Source organism: Arctopsyche grandis, chromosome 8 (assembly GCF_051622035.1).
Source record: "Arctopsyche grandis isolate Sample6627 chromosome 8, ASM5162203v2, whole genome shotgun sequence".
In the NCBI taxonomy this organism is placed as follows: domain Eukaryota; kingdom Metazoa; phylum Arthropoda; class Insecta; order Trichoptera; family Hydropsychidae; genus Arctopsyche; species Arctopsyche grandis.
This window is the reverse complement of record NC_135362.1, coordinates 25,412,523-25,428,606: the sequence shown is the minus strand read 5'-3', so window position 1 is coordinate 25,428,606 and position 16,084 is coordinate 25,412,523. Positions and strand designations below refer to the sequence as shown.

At 34.9% G+C, this 16,084-nt stretch overlaps 4 protein-coding genes across 4 annotated transcripts in view; 3 read left to right on the top strand and 1 right to left on the bottom strand.

The window, feature by feature from the left end:
- Nucleotides 1-16,084, top strand: part of LOC143915157 (uncharacterized) — a 510,169-nt gene that overhangs the window by 377,127 nt on the left and 116,958 nt on the right. The gene's annotated exons all lie outside the window — the stretch shown is intronic.
- Nucleotides 113-2,658, top strand: LOC143915901 (uncharacterized). The gene is made up of 9 exons (XM_077436722.1): nt 113-156; nt 220-366; nt 413-531; nt 684-751; nt 878-1,233; nt 1,467-1,595; nt 1,672-1,834; nt 1,908-2,216; nt 2,293-2,658. Exons 1-9 carry the CDS (start codon nt 113-115, stop codon nt 2,464-2,466), a joined length of 1,509 nt encoding a protein of 502 aa, XP_077292848.1. The 3' UTR covers nt 2,467-2,658.
- On the top strand, nt 4,870-8,446 carry Faa (fumarylacetoacetate hydrolase). Its single transcript, XM_077436875.1, has 9 exons — nt 4,870-5,150; nt 5,319-5,426; nt 5,496-5,620; nt 5,689-5,829; nt 5,904-6,013; nt 6,214-6,369; nt 7,447-7,653; nt 7,726-7,871; nt 7,945-8,446. The coding sequence occupies exons 1-9, from the start codon at nt 5,067-5,069 to the stop codon at nt 8,137-8,139; spliced, it is 1,272 nt and encodes a 423-aa protein (XP_077293001.1). The 5' UTR covers nt 4,870-5,066; the 3' UTR covers nt 8,140-8,446.
- On the bottom strand, nt 8,152-13,380 carry LOC143916019 (fatty-acid amide hydrolase 2). The gene is made up of 11 exons (XM_077436874.1): nt 13,320-13,380; nt 12,106-12,375; nt 11,902-12,028; nt 11,650-11,821; nt 11,459-11,583; nt 11,254-11,343; nt 10,951-11,182; nt 10,445-10,628; nt 10,250-10,372; nt 10,045-10,182; nt 8,152-9,976 (listed from the first exon to the last, which is right to left on the bottom strand). Exons 1-11 carry the CDS (start codon nt 13,335-13,337, stop codon nt 9,830-9,832), a joined length of 1,626 nt encoding a protein of 541 aa, XP_077293000.1. The 5' UTR covers nt 13,338-13,380; the 3' UTR covers nt 8,152-9,829.

Here is a 16,084-nt window from a genome sequence, read left to right as displayed (position 1 = left end):
ATAATCGTAATTTTTTTTCGCTGATATAAAGTTAATTATGAGTTTTCTAATGAAAAAGGCTACAGTCTTTGATTGTTTTGTTAAGTTACAAAATAATAATATTATAACGCCAATGAGAACATTCGTAATTTCAATGGTAGAGGAAACGCTATTACTGTCGATCACATGAATCAAAACAATATATTGCTGCGTGGGGCTTGGTGATTATTTCGAACAAAGCGATCTCACACACGTCACTAAAATCTCCACCACGAAACATCTGGCACCCGGAAATTGCATCCATCGAGAATTACACACGCAAACTAGAACTCCAGTGCCAGATATTCTGTATTCGCAATTTTCGTGGCAACCATTGTCGTATGCTCGGTCACAATGTGTGAAATAATCCGTTTACCGCTGCGTGAATGTAAAGAGGGGCTTCCAAATATGCAGTAAATATGTTATTGTTGCATTTTGAACCTCTCAGACTTGCGTCGGTCAACGAATCAATCCGCGGACTTCTTATACTAAACATACTTGACCTTATTGCCTGTTAAACGCAGTTCGCTCACAGGCAGTTGAATCCCGATTGCTGATTAAATGATAATTGTTGCTTATCCATGGTCAACGAATACTGATCGTCCAATCTCCACATTAAATTATTAGCAACAGTTGACTATTAGTGTATTGCTATTAATTTATAGTGAACAGAAAGACCATCGAAGGCATAAAAAGTACTCTTTTTATTAACTTCCAAATGGCCAACGACGGTGTTTCCCCTACCCATATTCATTTAAATTGATAGCAATGTATAAATTTACAATATCTTGATTAAAACACAGGAGATATGTGTTTTTATTGGAAAATAATCAGTGTAGATTAAGCGTGACACGTTTAGTCGGATTTTGGCCAAAGACGTCAACCAGTCGTGCCGGTGCGTCGTGCGTTCTGCTCAAGTGCTCACATCTTCGAAGGTTCGATTGAATTTGTGGTGATGAGTCACCAGCAGAAGAACGGATCCGTGCAAGAGGCAGACCAGCAGCAGCCAGACGACATGCAACCTCCCAGCGACGAGATAAAAGATCGTCAGGCCGTGGTGGTGGTTCCCAATGTTCGGGAACCGACTCCTGCTGCTGACGATGAAGACGGAGACGAGGAGCCACTAGTGTTGGATCCCGAAACCCTGGAGCTAGACTTGAACCACAGACGAATGAGAAAAATACAAGACCTCGAGCCGCTCACTAAACTAGAAAGGTTAACACATCATAGAATCGAACTTTATTCCAGATTCTTCATCATTGAAAAACCTTCGCATCCACTACTGAATGGGAAAAGTTTTAAGCCTATTTCAATGAATGATGTTTTTATCTCACAAAGACATAACTTTCATCATCATCCATCAACACTTCCAATACTAGATAAACATCATATGTTTGACAGTATTGTAATGATATTTAATTTTATTTTTGCATTATTTTTGATTGCAGACTATGTCTACGGTGGAATTTAATAAAAAAAATAGAAAATCTGAACACGTTGACCACTTTGGTAGAACTTGAATTTTATGATAATCAAATAACGTGTATTGAAAATCTCGACTGCCTCGTCAATTTAGAGTAAGGTTTTTTTAATCTGTTGAAGATATTTAATAATAACGAAAAGACTTCCATTGCAATGCTTTTATGTTTGTAGGATATTGGATTTGTCTTTCAACCGAATTTCGGAAATTAAAGGACTCGACAAGTTGTTGGGTTTGAAGAAGCTGTATTTGAATTCGAATAAGATCAGCAATATTAAAAACATCGATCATCTCACAAATTTGGAACTCTTAGAATTGGGAGACAACAGAATCAGGGTGTGACTTTTGATTTTATTCGAATGCGTTTACTTTAATTATTTTTATTTATTTAGGTTTATTAAATTTTCAGGAGATAAAAAATCTCGACGGCTTAGTCAATTTGAAACAGCTGTTTTTGGGAAAGAATAAAATCGAAAAAATCCAAAACTTAGACAAATTGGTGAATCTAGATTGCCTCAGCTTGCAAAACAATCGTTTGATTAAAATTGAAAATTTGGATAAGCTTATCAAGCTGGATCAGTTATATTTGTCCGAAAATCAAATTACGGTAATAGAAAATTTGTCGAAGAACACTTTAGTGACGACGTTAGATTTAGCTTTAAATAAAATTGCTAAAATTAATAACGTCAGTCATATGGAAATTTTGGAGGAATTTTGGGTAAAGGATAGTTTTCATTCGATAGTGTTGTTGTTTTTGTAAATGATTTAACGTTGTTTTTGGATTTTTTTTTCAGATCAACGACAATTTGATATCAGACTGGAGTAGTATTGATTATTTGAAAAACAACAAGAAGATTGCTACAGTGTATTTAAACAAAAACCCGATTGCTGACGATCCAGCGTACAGAAGAAAACTAAAAATCATGATTCCGTCTCTGACACAAATTGATGCAACACTTTGTAAATGAGCGGTTCAAGAAAACACGCAGAAAAATTTATACGTCATTTATTAAAAATCTTAAGTCTAATTTAATATATTTACTTAACTATTATATTATATATTACGTGTTAGTTGTGCGTTTGATTTTTTTTATAATTTTCTTTTCATTTCAATACTTATAATTTTATTATTTTTAAAAAATAAAAAATAACTTATTTTTATTTGTTTTATTTTATTTTATATAATTTTTTTCTAGATAATATTTTATTATACAATGACAATGACTTATTTTATGAAACAAATTGATTGGACGATAAAGTGCCTGTAATTGCAAATAGAATTTATTTTATTAAATTCTTAATCATAATAAAAATAAGATTTTTTGTTTCAACAATTAGTGTAGAATATGTATTGGTAGTCTATAAATTAAAATAACTTATATTTTACTATCAAAATATATACATAATATACTCAATGAAGACATGGCCTCTTATTTTTACTTATAAATCGACGTAACCCTACAAATATATAATATATGAGCCGTTAAATTTTTAAGTGGCATAGGTTACCTTTCTTCGTTTTGCAAAATTTCGCAAAACATTCAATATAATGTTTTGCGTTTAACAATATTCAGAAATACTGGTGGCCTGTAATACGTTTATTCTGCTTTTCCGAGGTTCTGGACACATTGAATTGAAATAAGTGATAATTTGTGAATAAAGTCGAACAGATATAGTGTCAAATTAACGGCTCATATCAAGTACATATTCTCGAAAGAGGGTCAGCTTTCAACGCTTCACAAGAAAAATCAATAAAACACAAATCGGAATCTTGCAAAACATGTTTACCTAGATTGTGTTTATAAACAGCTATTCGTATTCGTATTTTCTTAAAAATCAAACTGCTTTTATTAAAAAATGTGTTGTTTTCACGACAAACAAGAATAATAAGTGGATTACCTTGATTATTATGAATACAATCCAGACATAGACCACATTAAGGCAAGTTTATGTTAATGAAGTATTTTGAAGCGTTGACTCTGCTGCATAAAAGTTAATATTAACACAAAAACAACACGATGAAAATTATCAACGTCGACATTTTCATTAATTGTTGAATGAAAGTCTACTTTCATTCCTGTACATCTTCATCTACCGTGTTCCACATATTTTCTGTAAATCATTTGGCCTTGTTATCTTCTGCATCTTCCTAGATACCATCATACCATTCTATGTAGTACTTTCTTTGTCCAACTGCTGTCAATTTATCTGACGACATTTCCATAGCATTATTATCTCTAACCTTTTACTCTTACTCGCTCACTGTCATCCACAAATCATAAATGACCCATCATCAAAAGTTATATATCTAATATATAATTTTGAAAGAGATTTTGTATGTAAGCATCCGTGATGCTATTGAAAAAATCGAATTTTCTATCGAAATCAATTCAAATTGATTCCGTTTTCAATTTCAGTTCCATTCCTGGAATACTTTTTCAGTTTAGGATCCGGATTCCTGTTTCAGTTCCGGTACCGGATTCCTGTTTCAGTTCCGAATCCCGATTCCTATTTCAGTTCCGGAACCGTATTTCTGTTACAATGGTTATTGTATGTATGAAGAGGTTGAGCTTCGGAGAAGTGAGCCGGTTGAACTCCAGAAGTTCACTCTGGTGTTGGGAGCTGGTGCGTCGCTTTATATACGTTCTGGCTTGAAGCGTGCCGTGTGCAGATGCTTTGTCTCCTTCTTCAAGACAAGTGTTGACCTGTTTTCGAGGCACGTGTCTTATAGCTATGGGGTCAGCGCTAGGATATCGTTCGTTTGAGAATGGGGTCGTGTGCCACGCGTAAACGACTTTTTAGGACACGTGCTACAGTTTCCTGATGACATCACTGTTGGGTTTCGTTCGTTTTACGATCAAGCGATGAACTCTTTCTTCTCAAATGGTCGAAGGGGACGTTGGCCCTTGAGTTATGCATGTTTGTACAGAATCGATGATGAGATCACTGGTTTTCATTCGTAATTGCACAAGTCGTGCTATATTCCTACAGATTCCTGTTTCAGTTCAGGTCCCTAATTCATTTTTCAGTTCCGGTTCCGAATTTCTTTTACAGTTCCGGACCCGGACTCCCTGTTTCAGTTCCGGAATAAAAAAACAAATTAATGTTTACTATTAGATTAGACATGTTTAAGCGATTTTTGTTACAAATACCGTTCAAAGCCAGGTAAAACCACTAGTATTACATAATGAAGTAAGCATCCTCGGATGGGTGAAAATTGTAAAAATTTAACTTTCGGAAAAAGGTTATAGTCTACAGAAAAAGCTAGAGCATTCATTTTTGTATACTAAAACATATCTTTTTAGTGTATTTTCGAAGTTTTCTAATTTTTGAACGAAATCGCCGAGTTGAAATTACCCCAACTCCCACATGACTGGTTAAATGTCATGAGGTTATTTATCGTTCAAGTTCACGCGACATTGGCTCGGGTAGGAGACGGGCAACCAGTTGTTGATTATCTTATATATTCAGAGCCATTTTTGCATAATCGAATACCTGAGGATTACATGTCTCACTTCTACAACAACATCCGTCGCCATCAGAACATTTCACAAGAAATCAGTAAAAAATGAAGTCGTTCGTTGAAATTCCTTCAGATTGCGATTTTTCAATGCTGAATATACCATACGGTGTATTTACATCGCCGAAAAATGTAAATATTACTATATATTTTTAATGCTTCACACCTTTAACCCTTTATCGACATTATAAATCAAAATTTTGAACCCGTACCAAAAGTTTGGACTTCTAAAATTAATCTGATAAACATCTCACAATCCAGTTATTCATAAAAATATATGCATATTAATTTTTCTTCTAGTCTGAGCGTCACATCGGAGTTGCAATCGGTGAATTGATATTAGATTTGAATGTAATAGCTCATCTCTTCGATAGTCCACTATTGGTTCATCATCAGCATGTGTTTAAGGTATACAAATTAAACATTTACAAGTACATTATAAGTGCTGAAAACACTAAATATATTTTCAATCCTTAGGAAAGCACCCTCAACTCATTTATGTCTCTTGGACGACCGCTGTGGATTCAAACGAGACAAACAATCCAAAGCCTATTGAGCAAAGACAATCCAACACTTCAAAATAACACTGAATTGAGAGAAAAGTATACGATTCAATATTAAAACAAATATTAAATGTGTATTCATTTATTAATTTCTTAAATAAATTCAGAGCATTTGTGAAGCAATCCGATGCCACAATGCACATGCCGGCAACCATCGGAGACTATACGGACTTTTTCTCATCAAAATATCACGCAACAAATACCGGAATCATGTTCAGAGGAGTTGATAATCCTCTACTTCCAAATTGGTAAATATATACGTGCATTCAGAAAGCTCAATAATTTTACATATCTTCAATGAATACATTGTGTATTATTTCAGGAAACATATTCCGGTGGGTTATCATGGACGTGCAAGCTCTGTCGTTATATCCGGTACATCGATTCATAGACCGGTCGGCCAAATTCTACCTCCGGGTGCCAAATTTGGAGGTTCGCAAATTGTATCATGTTTTTGTTCAATATATGTAGAATCGCACATTTTATTATTTATTTATATAGCACACTGCTAATACATATAACACAAAATAAAAACAAAAAATTATAAATCATCTTCCACAAAGGTATCTATTAACACCCTTCAAGAAAGCATCAATGTTGTTAAAAAAAATGTTATATAAAAAAAATTTCAGAGTGTGATCCTATTTTCGAAAGCAGCAAGACTATGGACTTTGAATTGGAGATGGCTTTCTTCGTTGGAGGTCCACCGACAAAATTAGGCCAAAGAATTGATGTTAAGTCGGCCGATGATCATATATTCGGCATGGTACTCATGAATGATTGGAGCGGTGAGTTAAATACTTACTTATCTGTTATAATTAGTCTTCGGCGGTGGAGTTTCAATTTTCCAAGAAAAAGGGTAAACTATTGTCAGTTACTATTGTCCCACAAAGCTAGAGCAAAAAAAAGATTGACAATAGAAATTGATACCAGTGAACCCTTTTTTTGGGGCAAAAAGCATCCTAACCCTTTCCTTAGTTATAATTAGTCTTTGACGGTGGAGTTTCCATTTCCCAAGAAAAAAGGTTAACTATTGTCTAACCTTTTTTTACTAATGTAGCGCGGGAAAGAGGAGCCGCACCGGTTAATTGTATTTGGGGATTATACGCCCCCTAAAGTGCATTCGGAAGTGGACAAAGAAGACCCTCGGATTAAGCCTTGCGGCATTTACCGCTATTTCCCAGAATCCGTACGTGCCTAAAAATTAGATAAACAATCGTATCGAGGAAGCTGTGGTGAGGAACCTGTCCTTTGTTCAAAGGCGACTTTGGCCTTTCATTTTGATCCGCCACTCACCCCTACGGTGTCACGACAAATCACTCACGGACTTTACTCAATATAAAGCATTGTCAAAAAAACGAATATGGGTAATACACTCTGTTGTCGTCACTAGGGATTACAATACCAAAAACGTACCGATACCGGTGGTATCGGTATTTGACCGAAAACAAGTTTTTGGTACTACCGGTACTATAAACTAAATAAAAGCTTGTGAAAATCCGCAGATTTATCAAAATAATTGATCTGACTTTTACAAACGATTGCAGTGATCATAATTTACACGTTAATTTGAACTCTATATGATTTGATACATGTGTCATTGCATCGATCAAAAACTATAAACCGTTGAGTGATTTGTCGCTTAACCTACCACTACGCAAAACTATTGTCCTACAAAGCTAGAGAGCAAAAAAAAGTTGACAGTGGTGAAACCATTTTTTTGGACGAATGCATCCTGTCCGCTTTTTCTTAATTATAATACCCTTTCCTATAAGAAATTTGTTAATTAGTCTTAAAGACTAATTAATATATTATTATTAATCATTAAGACTTGTAATAAATTATTCTATATGCTGAAATTTCAGCAAGAGACATTCAGAAGTGGGAATACCAACCACTTGGACCGTTCACGGCAAAAAATCTAGGCACTACGATATCACCATGGGTGGTTACAATGGAAGCCTTAAAACAGTTTATCGTGCCCAATATGGAGCAAGATCCGAAGCCGTTTGATTATTTGAAACACGATGACCCATACAATTTCGACATCAAATTAGAAATTGAATTGAAACGTGAGTGTTGAATAATAAACAAATAAAAAAATACAACAAAGGTTAATTATACGGGAATGTTTGATCTTTCAGCCAAAGGCGGATATCCAACGGTTATTTCACGTGGCAATTATAGAACATTGTACTGGACTTCTAAGCAACAGCTCGCTCATCATACAATCACAGGATGCAACCTCAATCCGGGGGATTTGATGGCTACAGGAACGATTAGCGGAGATGTCGGTTTAATGTTCAAGTTCTGACTTCGGTACAATGTGGGAAATATGATGAATTATGCTTTTTTTATTGTAGAGTTCGGACTCGTTCGGTTCCATGTTGGAGCTTTCGTGGATGGGAAGTAAACCTGTGAATCTGAAGGGCGGCCAACAGAGGAAATTCTTGCAAGACTTCGACACTGTTACGCTCAGAGGTTATTGTGAAAACGACAAAGATGAAAGAATAGGATTTGGAGAGTGTGTAGGAACTTTGCTGCCGGTTATTCAATAAAAAGTCCAACATCACAACACCAATGGATGTATAATATATTTTTTTATGAATAAAAAAAAATGAAAATGTGTATAAAAAATAATTTGACTTCTTGTTATGTTATCTTTCTTGACTTACATTCCTTTAACCATCGAAAATAGTTTATTCATCAATAATAGAAGTAGTAATTTTTTATTTTATAAATAAGGTTTGTTTCAAATATTTCAATAGATCCACTGATTCAATAACGAGGAATAATATGAGCATATAAAAATACAATACAATACAATAATTTGAGTGGTCAAATATAAATAAAACACTTATACTATAAAAGACAATACATTAATTCAGTCTTCTACATATATAGGGAATAGAAACGAAGCTTTATAATAATACTAAACGATACACGCCATCACCCAAGTACATATAAGAATAGTAAAATTTCTAAGGACAAATAATATATTATAATGCATAATTATATAAATGATGAAAATTTTATATATATAAGTCGAATAATTTCGACTTGGGCGGCGCTGGTTATTTATTCAAAACTTGCCAAGATCATTGATATAATATTTTAGGCTTAAAATGACGAACACACCTTAAATTTTTTCAAACACGTTCATAATATATTCGAATAACAATAACAAGTTGCCAACTCATGTTGACTTTGATATACGTATTTAACTAGTTATTGAAGCCAAAGAATAAACTAATATCAATAATGGAAGTTATCTTAATAATTCATATTTAATTCGAAATTCTTTCACTCATGCTTGGTAGTATACAGCATCATGACCAAACAATTAATATTTAATAAATTAGGCTTCAAATCACATATGATAAATAATACCAATGAAAAATGAAACGAAACACTTAAGTCCATACCCCGCTATATTGAAATTAACACTAAACATAACCATATACATCAGTAGCGTCGCTAGGCCTGTGCGGGGAGTGCGGTCTGCACCAGGTGACACCAAATTATTCAAATTGAAAAACGCTAATTCGACATTTTCATTGTATGACGGTCCTCGAGCGGCTACACGCCTCATTGCAATTTCTGTATATATACAGATTTATGTATATATAGAGCTTTCTGTATATATACAGCTTTCTGTATATGTACAGCTTTTTGTATATATACAGCTTTCTGTATTTATATAGCTACCACGAAATTCATCTGGTGCAGCTATATTTGGCTTTTGTTCGAATTCCTGATAAATCAGTAAGAAGGTTAACTGATTCAGTCAGACAGAGACTCAATACAGAAACAAACAGAACTTAGCTTCTTTTTTGGCGCTTCTCTCTTGTAAGTCATAACAATTAACAGATATATCTTTTTAATACGAAGTATCGATACTTTTCATTACATACCAATACTTTTTGGCTTATTTGCGTGATGTTTTTAAAACTATTTTACTTAAAGTACGTCTTAAAGATTTCTGGGGGTGTTTTATAAAGTTTCTAATATCAGTGGTTCTCAACATGCTAATTTTTGAAGAGAATATTAAAATTTTTGATGTTTTCAAATATTTGCTTGTTTTTATTACAACCAGAGTTAGGGGTGACACCACCCCTAGCGACGCCACTGTATACATACATATGTACTAAATACTATGAGTTTACCACAAAAATATGACATTGTAATGTAAGACAATATAAAATGCCTCCAATACAATTATCATTCGAATAATTTTCAATCTGAAATTTAGGAGATAGTATTACAAGTCGGAACATATCCGCCGAACGATTCTTCAAGATGCTTCGCAACGGCAATGCACAACCTGTCATTGAACGGAGCAGACACAACTTGAATCCCAAGAGGTAAGCCTTCATCGTCCAATCCCAATGGCACCTGAAAAACAACACAATATGTACACATTCCAAATCAATATATCGACTAATCAACAACGGTCGACAAACCTGAGTAACAGGGAACCTCAAAGCGTTGAATATACACCAGTATCCAAAATTGAACGGTCGTACTATGGGAGTATAGTGGTATGGAGCAGTTTGCGGAGCACTGTAGAATATAAGTACTCCATCCGATCCGAGTATTTCCTACGAATATAAGATTTTAATTCGGTGCAATGATTTATTCTACGGATGCTGGAGAAATAACACTCACGAGCAGTTCACGTTTGAGTTTGTCGTATACGGGTAAAGCCCAGCTTTCCTTTTCTTGTGGTAGAACTTGACAGTCTAACAGTCCCATTATGCCGGCGAAAGTATATTCGCTACATCCGACTAACTGTAATGTAAAAACTTGGTTCGAGTGATTGAATTATTTGTGTGATTAATTTTTAACTGTTGAAATACTAGCCTTTTTAAATAGTTCAACCAAGCCGTTGACACGACTCTGCATATTACCGAGAAGATAAGGAAAGTCTGCTGGTTCTTTAGTCATCCAATATCTCCACAGTCTATACATGTATTGGAAGCCTTCTAATTGTATTCGCACTGGTGGATTTTGAGCGGCAACTGTCTCTGATAAATTTTCTATAACTCTAAAATTAAATTATAAATGAAGTGATTATAAAATACATTCATTTAGAGGGAATTAACAAAAACATTGTGAAAATATTAAATGAAGCTAACAAAAAATGTCTAATAGTGTTGATTACATATGGCTGTTGAATACAAAATTGTCATTCAAATATATGCATGTTTTCGAATGTAGCATATAGTATAGAATATGTAGTAGAAAGAATAAAAAAATTACTTGAAAGGATACAAAAATATACATAGAAGAGCTTTGTAAAAAAGCAGGAGAGAACAGACATTAATATATATATACATAAAACAATCAACAACGGTAAAATAACATACTTATCCATGCATTCCTTAACATTCAACTGCACATTGCTGCATCTCTTATCGCCGACACGATCAACAAAGTAATACTTCAATTTATTCAGATCAACGTGAGCATCCAATTTGAGAAGATCAGCTTTTTCGTTTGCTAGAACTTTCAGCAAGGGCGCAATATCTTCAGCGTGCTTCACAAGAGCACCAGCAGACACCATAGTATTCTTCTCAAGTCCAGTACGGAACGTACCACCTGAATAAATACATTCGATAAGACTACAAATACCCAAAGAGACATAAATTTTGATAACGAACATAGTATACCTCGCATATTCGTCGTGTCGGCAGTCGGATGGTGACCGAAGAGGCCACAATAATATGCTGGCATTCTCGTCGAGCCACCAATATCACTGCCTGTAAAGGAAAATTGATTAAATTCCAATTAAAAATCTTCAAAAAATGACTTTACTGCTTAATGTTGTCCTATGTAGTCATTCAATATACCAAAAATTGAGGTTTTAATACTCACATAGGCCAATGGGTGAACACACTGATGATACGAGAGCAGCTTCACCTCCGGAAGAGCCACCGACAGTGCGGCCGCAATGATAAGGATTGCAAGTTTGTCCGAAGAGCATATTTCGGGTCTCTTGCCTGAAATTTAGATTGATACAATATGCAAAGTTTGATTGTAAAACCTTTCCGAGTTGATTTACATACCATTTATTGACTTCCGGAACATTCGATACTGCGATGAGAATGGCACCAGCGTCCTTCATCAATTTAATGGCTTCGGCGTCAACTTCGGCTTTGCAAGTCCTACGTGCAACCAAGCCGATCGTGTGCAACATTCCGGCAACTGCATAACTCTCCTTGGACGTGAATGGAACGCCTTTAAAATGGTTCAATTACAAAATCAATCTGAAATTTACGAATACACCACTTGTACAAAGTGACCTGAAATGTACAAACCGAGGAATGGTTTCTTTTTGAGGACATCTTCTGAGATTCCACTCTCGATTAGTTTGTCGACTTCCTTGGCGTCTTTAAGTGCATCTTCGTAGCGTTCATCCGTGACTGCATTTATTATGGGATTAACCTAGAATATGTGTAACTTAATTTGAAAATACTTGTACATATATATTGAAAAAGTTCAGTATAATTTCAATTTCGTACCACTTTGATCCTGTCGATGAATAATTTGACAAGGTCTACCGATTTCAATTGACGATTTCTAATTTTGGTCGCCAACGATGTGGCGCTTTCCAATAGGACTTTTGTATTCTTATCTAGCGGCGGAATGATCTCCTTTTTAGGATCCCAATACAGCGAAAATAAGAAATCGACGAGCGTGTCGAACTGTGTCCTCATCCATAGTAAAATTTGAATCAAAATTTGTAAAGACATGCCTTTGACCAACTTGTTTACCTTTTTGGAAGATCTTTTCTAAAAAATGACAATTTATTTATGATATATCTGCAATGTTTATCTTTTATATAATAAACTTTGTATACCGACAAGGTAAAGATAGCATCAATAAAGACCTGACAATTTAACAATATTATAAAATAATTTTACTGTGTTGTAAAAATTTAATTGATTTGTATAATACATATGTATATGAAGATTAGATTTCATCGTTTGATTTCCAATCGAAATATAAAATTTATCGAATTTATCAATTTATGTATCAATATATTTAACAGTTGAAAAGATATTAATGAAATATTTTGTTGTTTGGCTTAGTTATTTAATGCTATATAAAAAAACATATTAAGTTATAACAATACATATTAAGTTATAACAATACATATTAAGAAAAATAAAATCTTTTATATAGCTTTTTTTCAAACTACATATTGCACAATGTAATAACAAATAAAAAAAAGGAATCTATAACTATATGGTACGCAATAAAATTATTTTAGAATTTATGAGTCGATTTGAAGTCGATTTTAACTTTCGGCAAATTATAAAACCAAAAGCTTGAACATAGGGAAATAATAAAAAAGTTGTGAATTTGAAAGAATAAAAATATATTAAATATGTGTATTTTTGGAATGAGCCAGTATAGTTTAAGAATAGAAGAAATAATTACATATCTTGTTAAGCTACATCATCTAAATTCAATACAATATTAAGATATTGCGCAATATTTTTTTTGCTGTTTTTTTTTTGAGAATAAATTAGATTATCTGCAAGATCATTATTCTGTATTCAAGTGGCAAAAAAATAGTACAAAAAGATTAAAAAAATATTACCAAATCGATCAATAAATATAATGAAATATGAAGAAATTCTGTTATTTAATATATAGAATAGGAACGTAGTAATTTGGTGTGATTTTTTTGTAAAAAAAATTATATAAATTCAATGACAATCTAAATTACCGGGCGATCGTTTGACATTTATGTACGAACTGGCCGATGACTCGTAGTACCGGTATTACAGGCAGACAACTGAAGCATTTGTGTTTATTTTATTCCATCTTAGAAAATATGCAGTAAAAGTTTTGAGTGTGTTTGGCGTTGAAAAATATAGCTTTATTTAATCAATTATTAAACTAAATAATTACATCCTTTTCCAGTTAATTCTTATTAAACTATATGCTCAATTTTTCCATTGAATCAAATTAATTTACACATGTAATATGTGACAGACGGTAAACGAGTTACATCCCAAATGTGAATTGCTACCAAGATAACCGCCGCTACAAAAATCGTACGCACGGGTCTCCTGTCGCACGAAAATTCATCGCATAAGAAAATTGCCGTACAGAAAACTGTTTAAATATTGCTCAGCATATGCTTTATTGACCAAAAATGACCAGTGTGACCTGACAGGTTGCCTCAAAGCGTCACACCGTCATGTGTGACGGGAGAGTATGCGTGTGTATTGACATCGACAATGAATAAGCACTCGATGCGATATATCCCTACGGTAAACGGACTACTATCATATGTGAACCAGTCACAGTACAACCGGTCGCTCTAGATCGGTCACACGTGATCACCCGTCACACTAAAACTGGTCACACCCTAAAATCGGTCAATCAGTTTTCTCGTGACCGATTTTAGGGTGTGACCAGTTTTAGTGTGACGGGTGATCACGTGTGACCGATCTAGAGCGACCGGTTGTCCTGTGACCGGTTCAAATTTGACTAGTAATAACCGAACCATCCCTACAGTATGATAGTTATCGTAAGTATGATGGATTTTTCGGCTGCCAGATGTTCCGCTATAGAGATTTTAGTGACTTTTGGGCGAGCGCTTTGTGACCAATAATCACCAAACCGTTATATCATTCTTTCTTATTCGATTATTAATTTTATTCTGACCAGTTATTAATTTCATACTGACAGCTTATTATTTTTATACCGTCCGTTTGATATTTATACTGAGATTAATATTGTTACGTACGCCGCGGATTGAGCGAATTGCATTTAAACCAACGGATATCTGTTATCGGATTAACTAAATGCATGCACTTACTTCCAAAGATTATATCTGGACTCTAAGTGCATTTAGGCTAAACAATGACCGTTATTAGTTATTTCTCAGAATCGGTACGGGAAGACCCAATGTCGTGGAAATATATATCCGAATACGTGACTATACAACAGGTAAACAGATTAGGCGCCCTGAGAGATCTACCCTTTATAAGGCGGTACGTAGGCGATATCATGTCATTCTGGACGGAGCATTGGCAATGCGTGTATCTCCTTAATCATCAATAAATGCTGTGATACGACTGTTGGCCTTTTACTTGGATCCTCCACCCACCCCTACGCAACAATATAATATTATAGCGACCATTTTGTTAATGAAATACTGGCTGAAAAGTGATTTACGTATACACATACGCCGCTAGGAAGAACGCACTAGGCGACTGAACTGCACGAGGACGACAGAGCGCGCCAGAGTTGATCGGAAAGTCAACTCGGTCGTGCCGCTTGGAGCTGCCGCCTGGTGCGTTATGCTCATACTATTTCATAGTGCGGTCAGACCTACATATATAGCTGTGAAGTGCATAATTTAGACCAAAAGTAGTCGCACTCGTCTAGTTGTCGAGGTGTGCGATGGAGTGCCGGCTTTGCCTTCGTCCCGTTCCAGCCGAGTCTTTGGTCTCCATCCATGACGACCCTCGTCTACTGGCGCAGCGCATTTGGACCTGCTGTCGTCTTCAGGTCGGTCACCTCACCTCACCTACATCATTTTCGATTCACCTCACCTATCTATTGCTATTACTATTGCTATTGCTATTACTATTGCTATTGCTATCGGTTCCCGGGAAGATTGCCCAAGCGAGGTGCGCATCCTCGACAGATCCGCTGGTTCAGTGATTATTCCGCAAAAACATTGTAAAAAAGCGATCTCACTAAAATCTCGATCACGGAACATCTGGCACCCAAAAACTCCCATCAATAGAATGCCAGATGTTCCGTAATCGACATTTTAGTGAAGTGGGCGAGAGCATTGCACTCAAAGATAATGACCTACATACTAGTGTTTTACCCGATGGAATATCATCGCATGCGTGTTGGCATATTAAGTTATTAAATAAATAAAAAAAAAATTGAAAGGAATGTGTCGGTTCCGTGTTCGTTCTTTTAAATATATTTAATTTAATATTTATATTTAATTGTTTAATATGAAAAAAAAAATGGTAAAAACTACCTACCTACCTACATTGTACATGTTAACAATATAAAACAATAATAGAAAAATTGATGAATTAATTAACACGTTCAACCCGGCCACGCGGATAGTGCTATAGCAGATTATAATTTTACGGTTCCACTTCATTGAGCACCCCAATACTAAAATTCTAAGATTTAGGGACAACTCATTATATAAAGTGATTTAATGTCGTCACGCGTATTTGGGTGCCGATACGCGTGATAGTGCCGCCACATGGGCAAATGTATGAAATCATGCGCCGGGCTGAATGTGTTAAATAAGTTTTCAATAGATGGCGGCAAATGCTCAGAGACTTATATTTGCTAGAGGAAACATTGGTAGCAAACAGTATATTTTATTTATTTTTTTTACATATGTATAGGTATACCAGGAAGGCCTTACAGGTAAACCCCAATGCGCCTTCCTGGCCAATTACAAACAATGCAGCATTTTTATTACACTATAGGACAGGTGGT

Excerpts from the sequence above, each read along its gene's own strand:
- LOC143915901 (XM_077436722.1), top strand. The coding sequence starts at position 113 with ATGAGAACATTCGTAATTTCAATGGTAGAGGAAACGCTATTACT. Across the intron at positions 752-877 it reads TCCAAATGGCCAACGACGGT|TCGGATTTTGGCCAAAGACG; the intron begins GTTTCCCCTACC and ends TGACACGTTTAG. Across the intron at positions 1,596-1,671 it reads GACTGCCTCGTCAATTTAGA|GATATTGGATTTGTCTTTCA; the intron begins GTAAGGTTTTTT and ends TTATGTTTGTAG.
- Faa (XM_077436875.1), top strand. The coding sequence starts at position 5,067 with ATGAAGTCGTTCGTTGAAATTCCTTCAGATTGCGATTTTTCAATGCTG. Across the intron at positions 5,427-5,495 it reads ATCATCAGCATGTGTTTAAG|GAAAGCACCCTCAACTCATT; the intron begins GTATACAAATTA and ends TTCAATCCTTAG. Across the intron at positions 5,621-5,688 it reads AACACTGAATTGAGAGAAAA|AGCATTTGTGAAGCAATCCG; the intron begins GTATACGATTCA and ends AAATAAATTCAG.
- LOC143916019 (XM_077436874.1), bottom strand. Across the intron at positions 11,822-11,901 it reads CAAAAAGAAACCATTCCTCG|GCGTTCCATTCACGTCCAAG; the intron begins GTTTGTACATTT and ends ACCATTTTAAAG. Across the intron at positions 10,629-10,950 it reads GTTAAGGAATGCATGGATAA|AGTTATAGAAAATTTATCAG; the intron begins GTATGTTATTTT and ends ATTTAATTTTAG.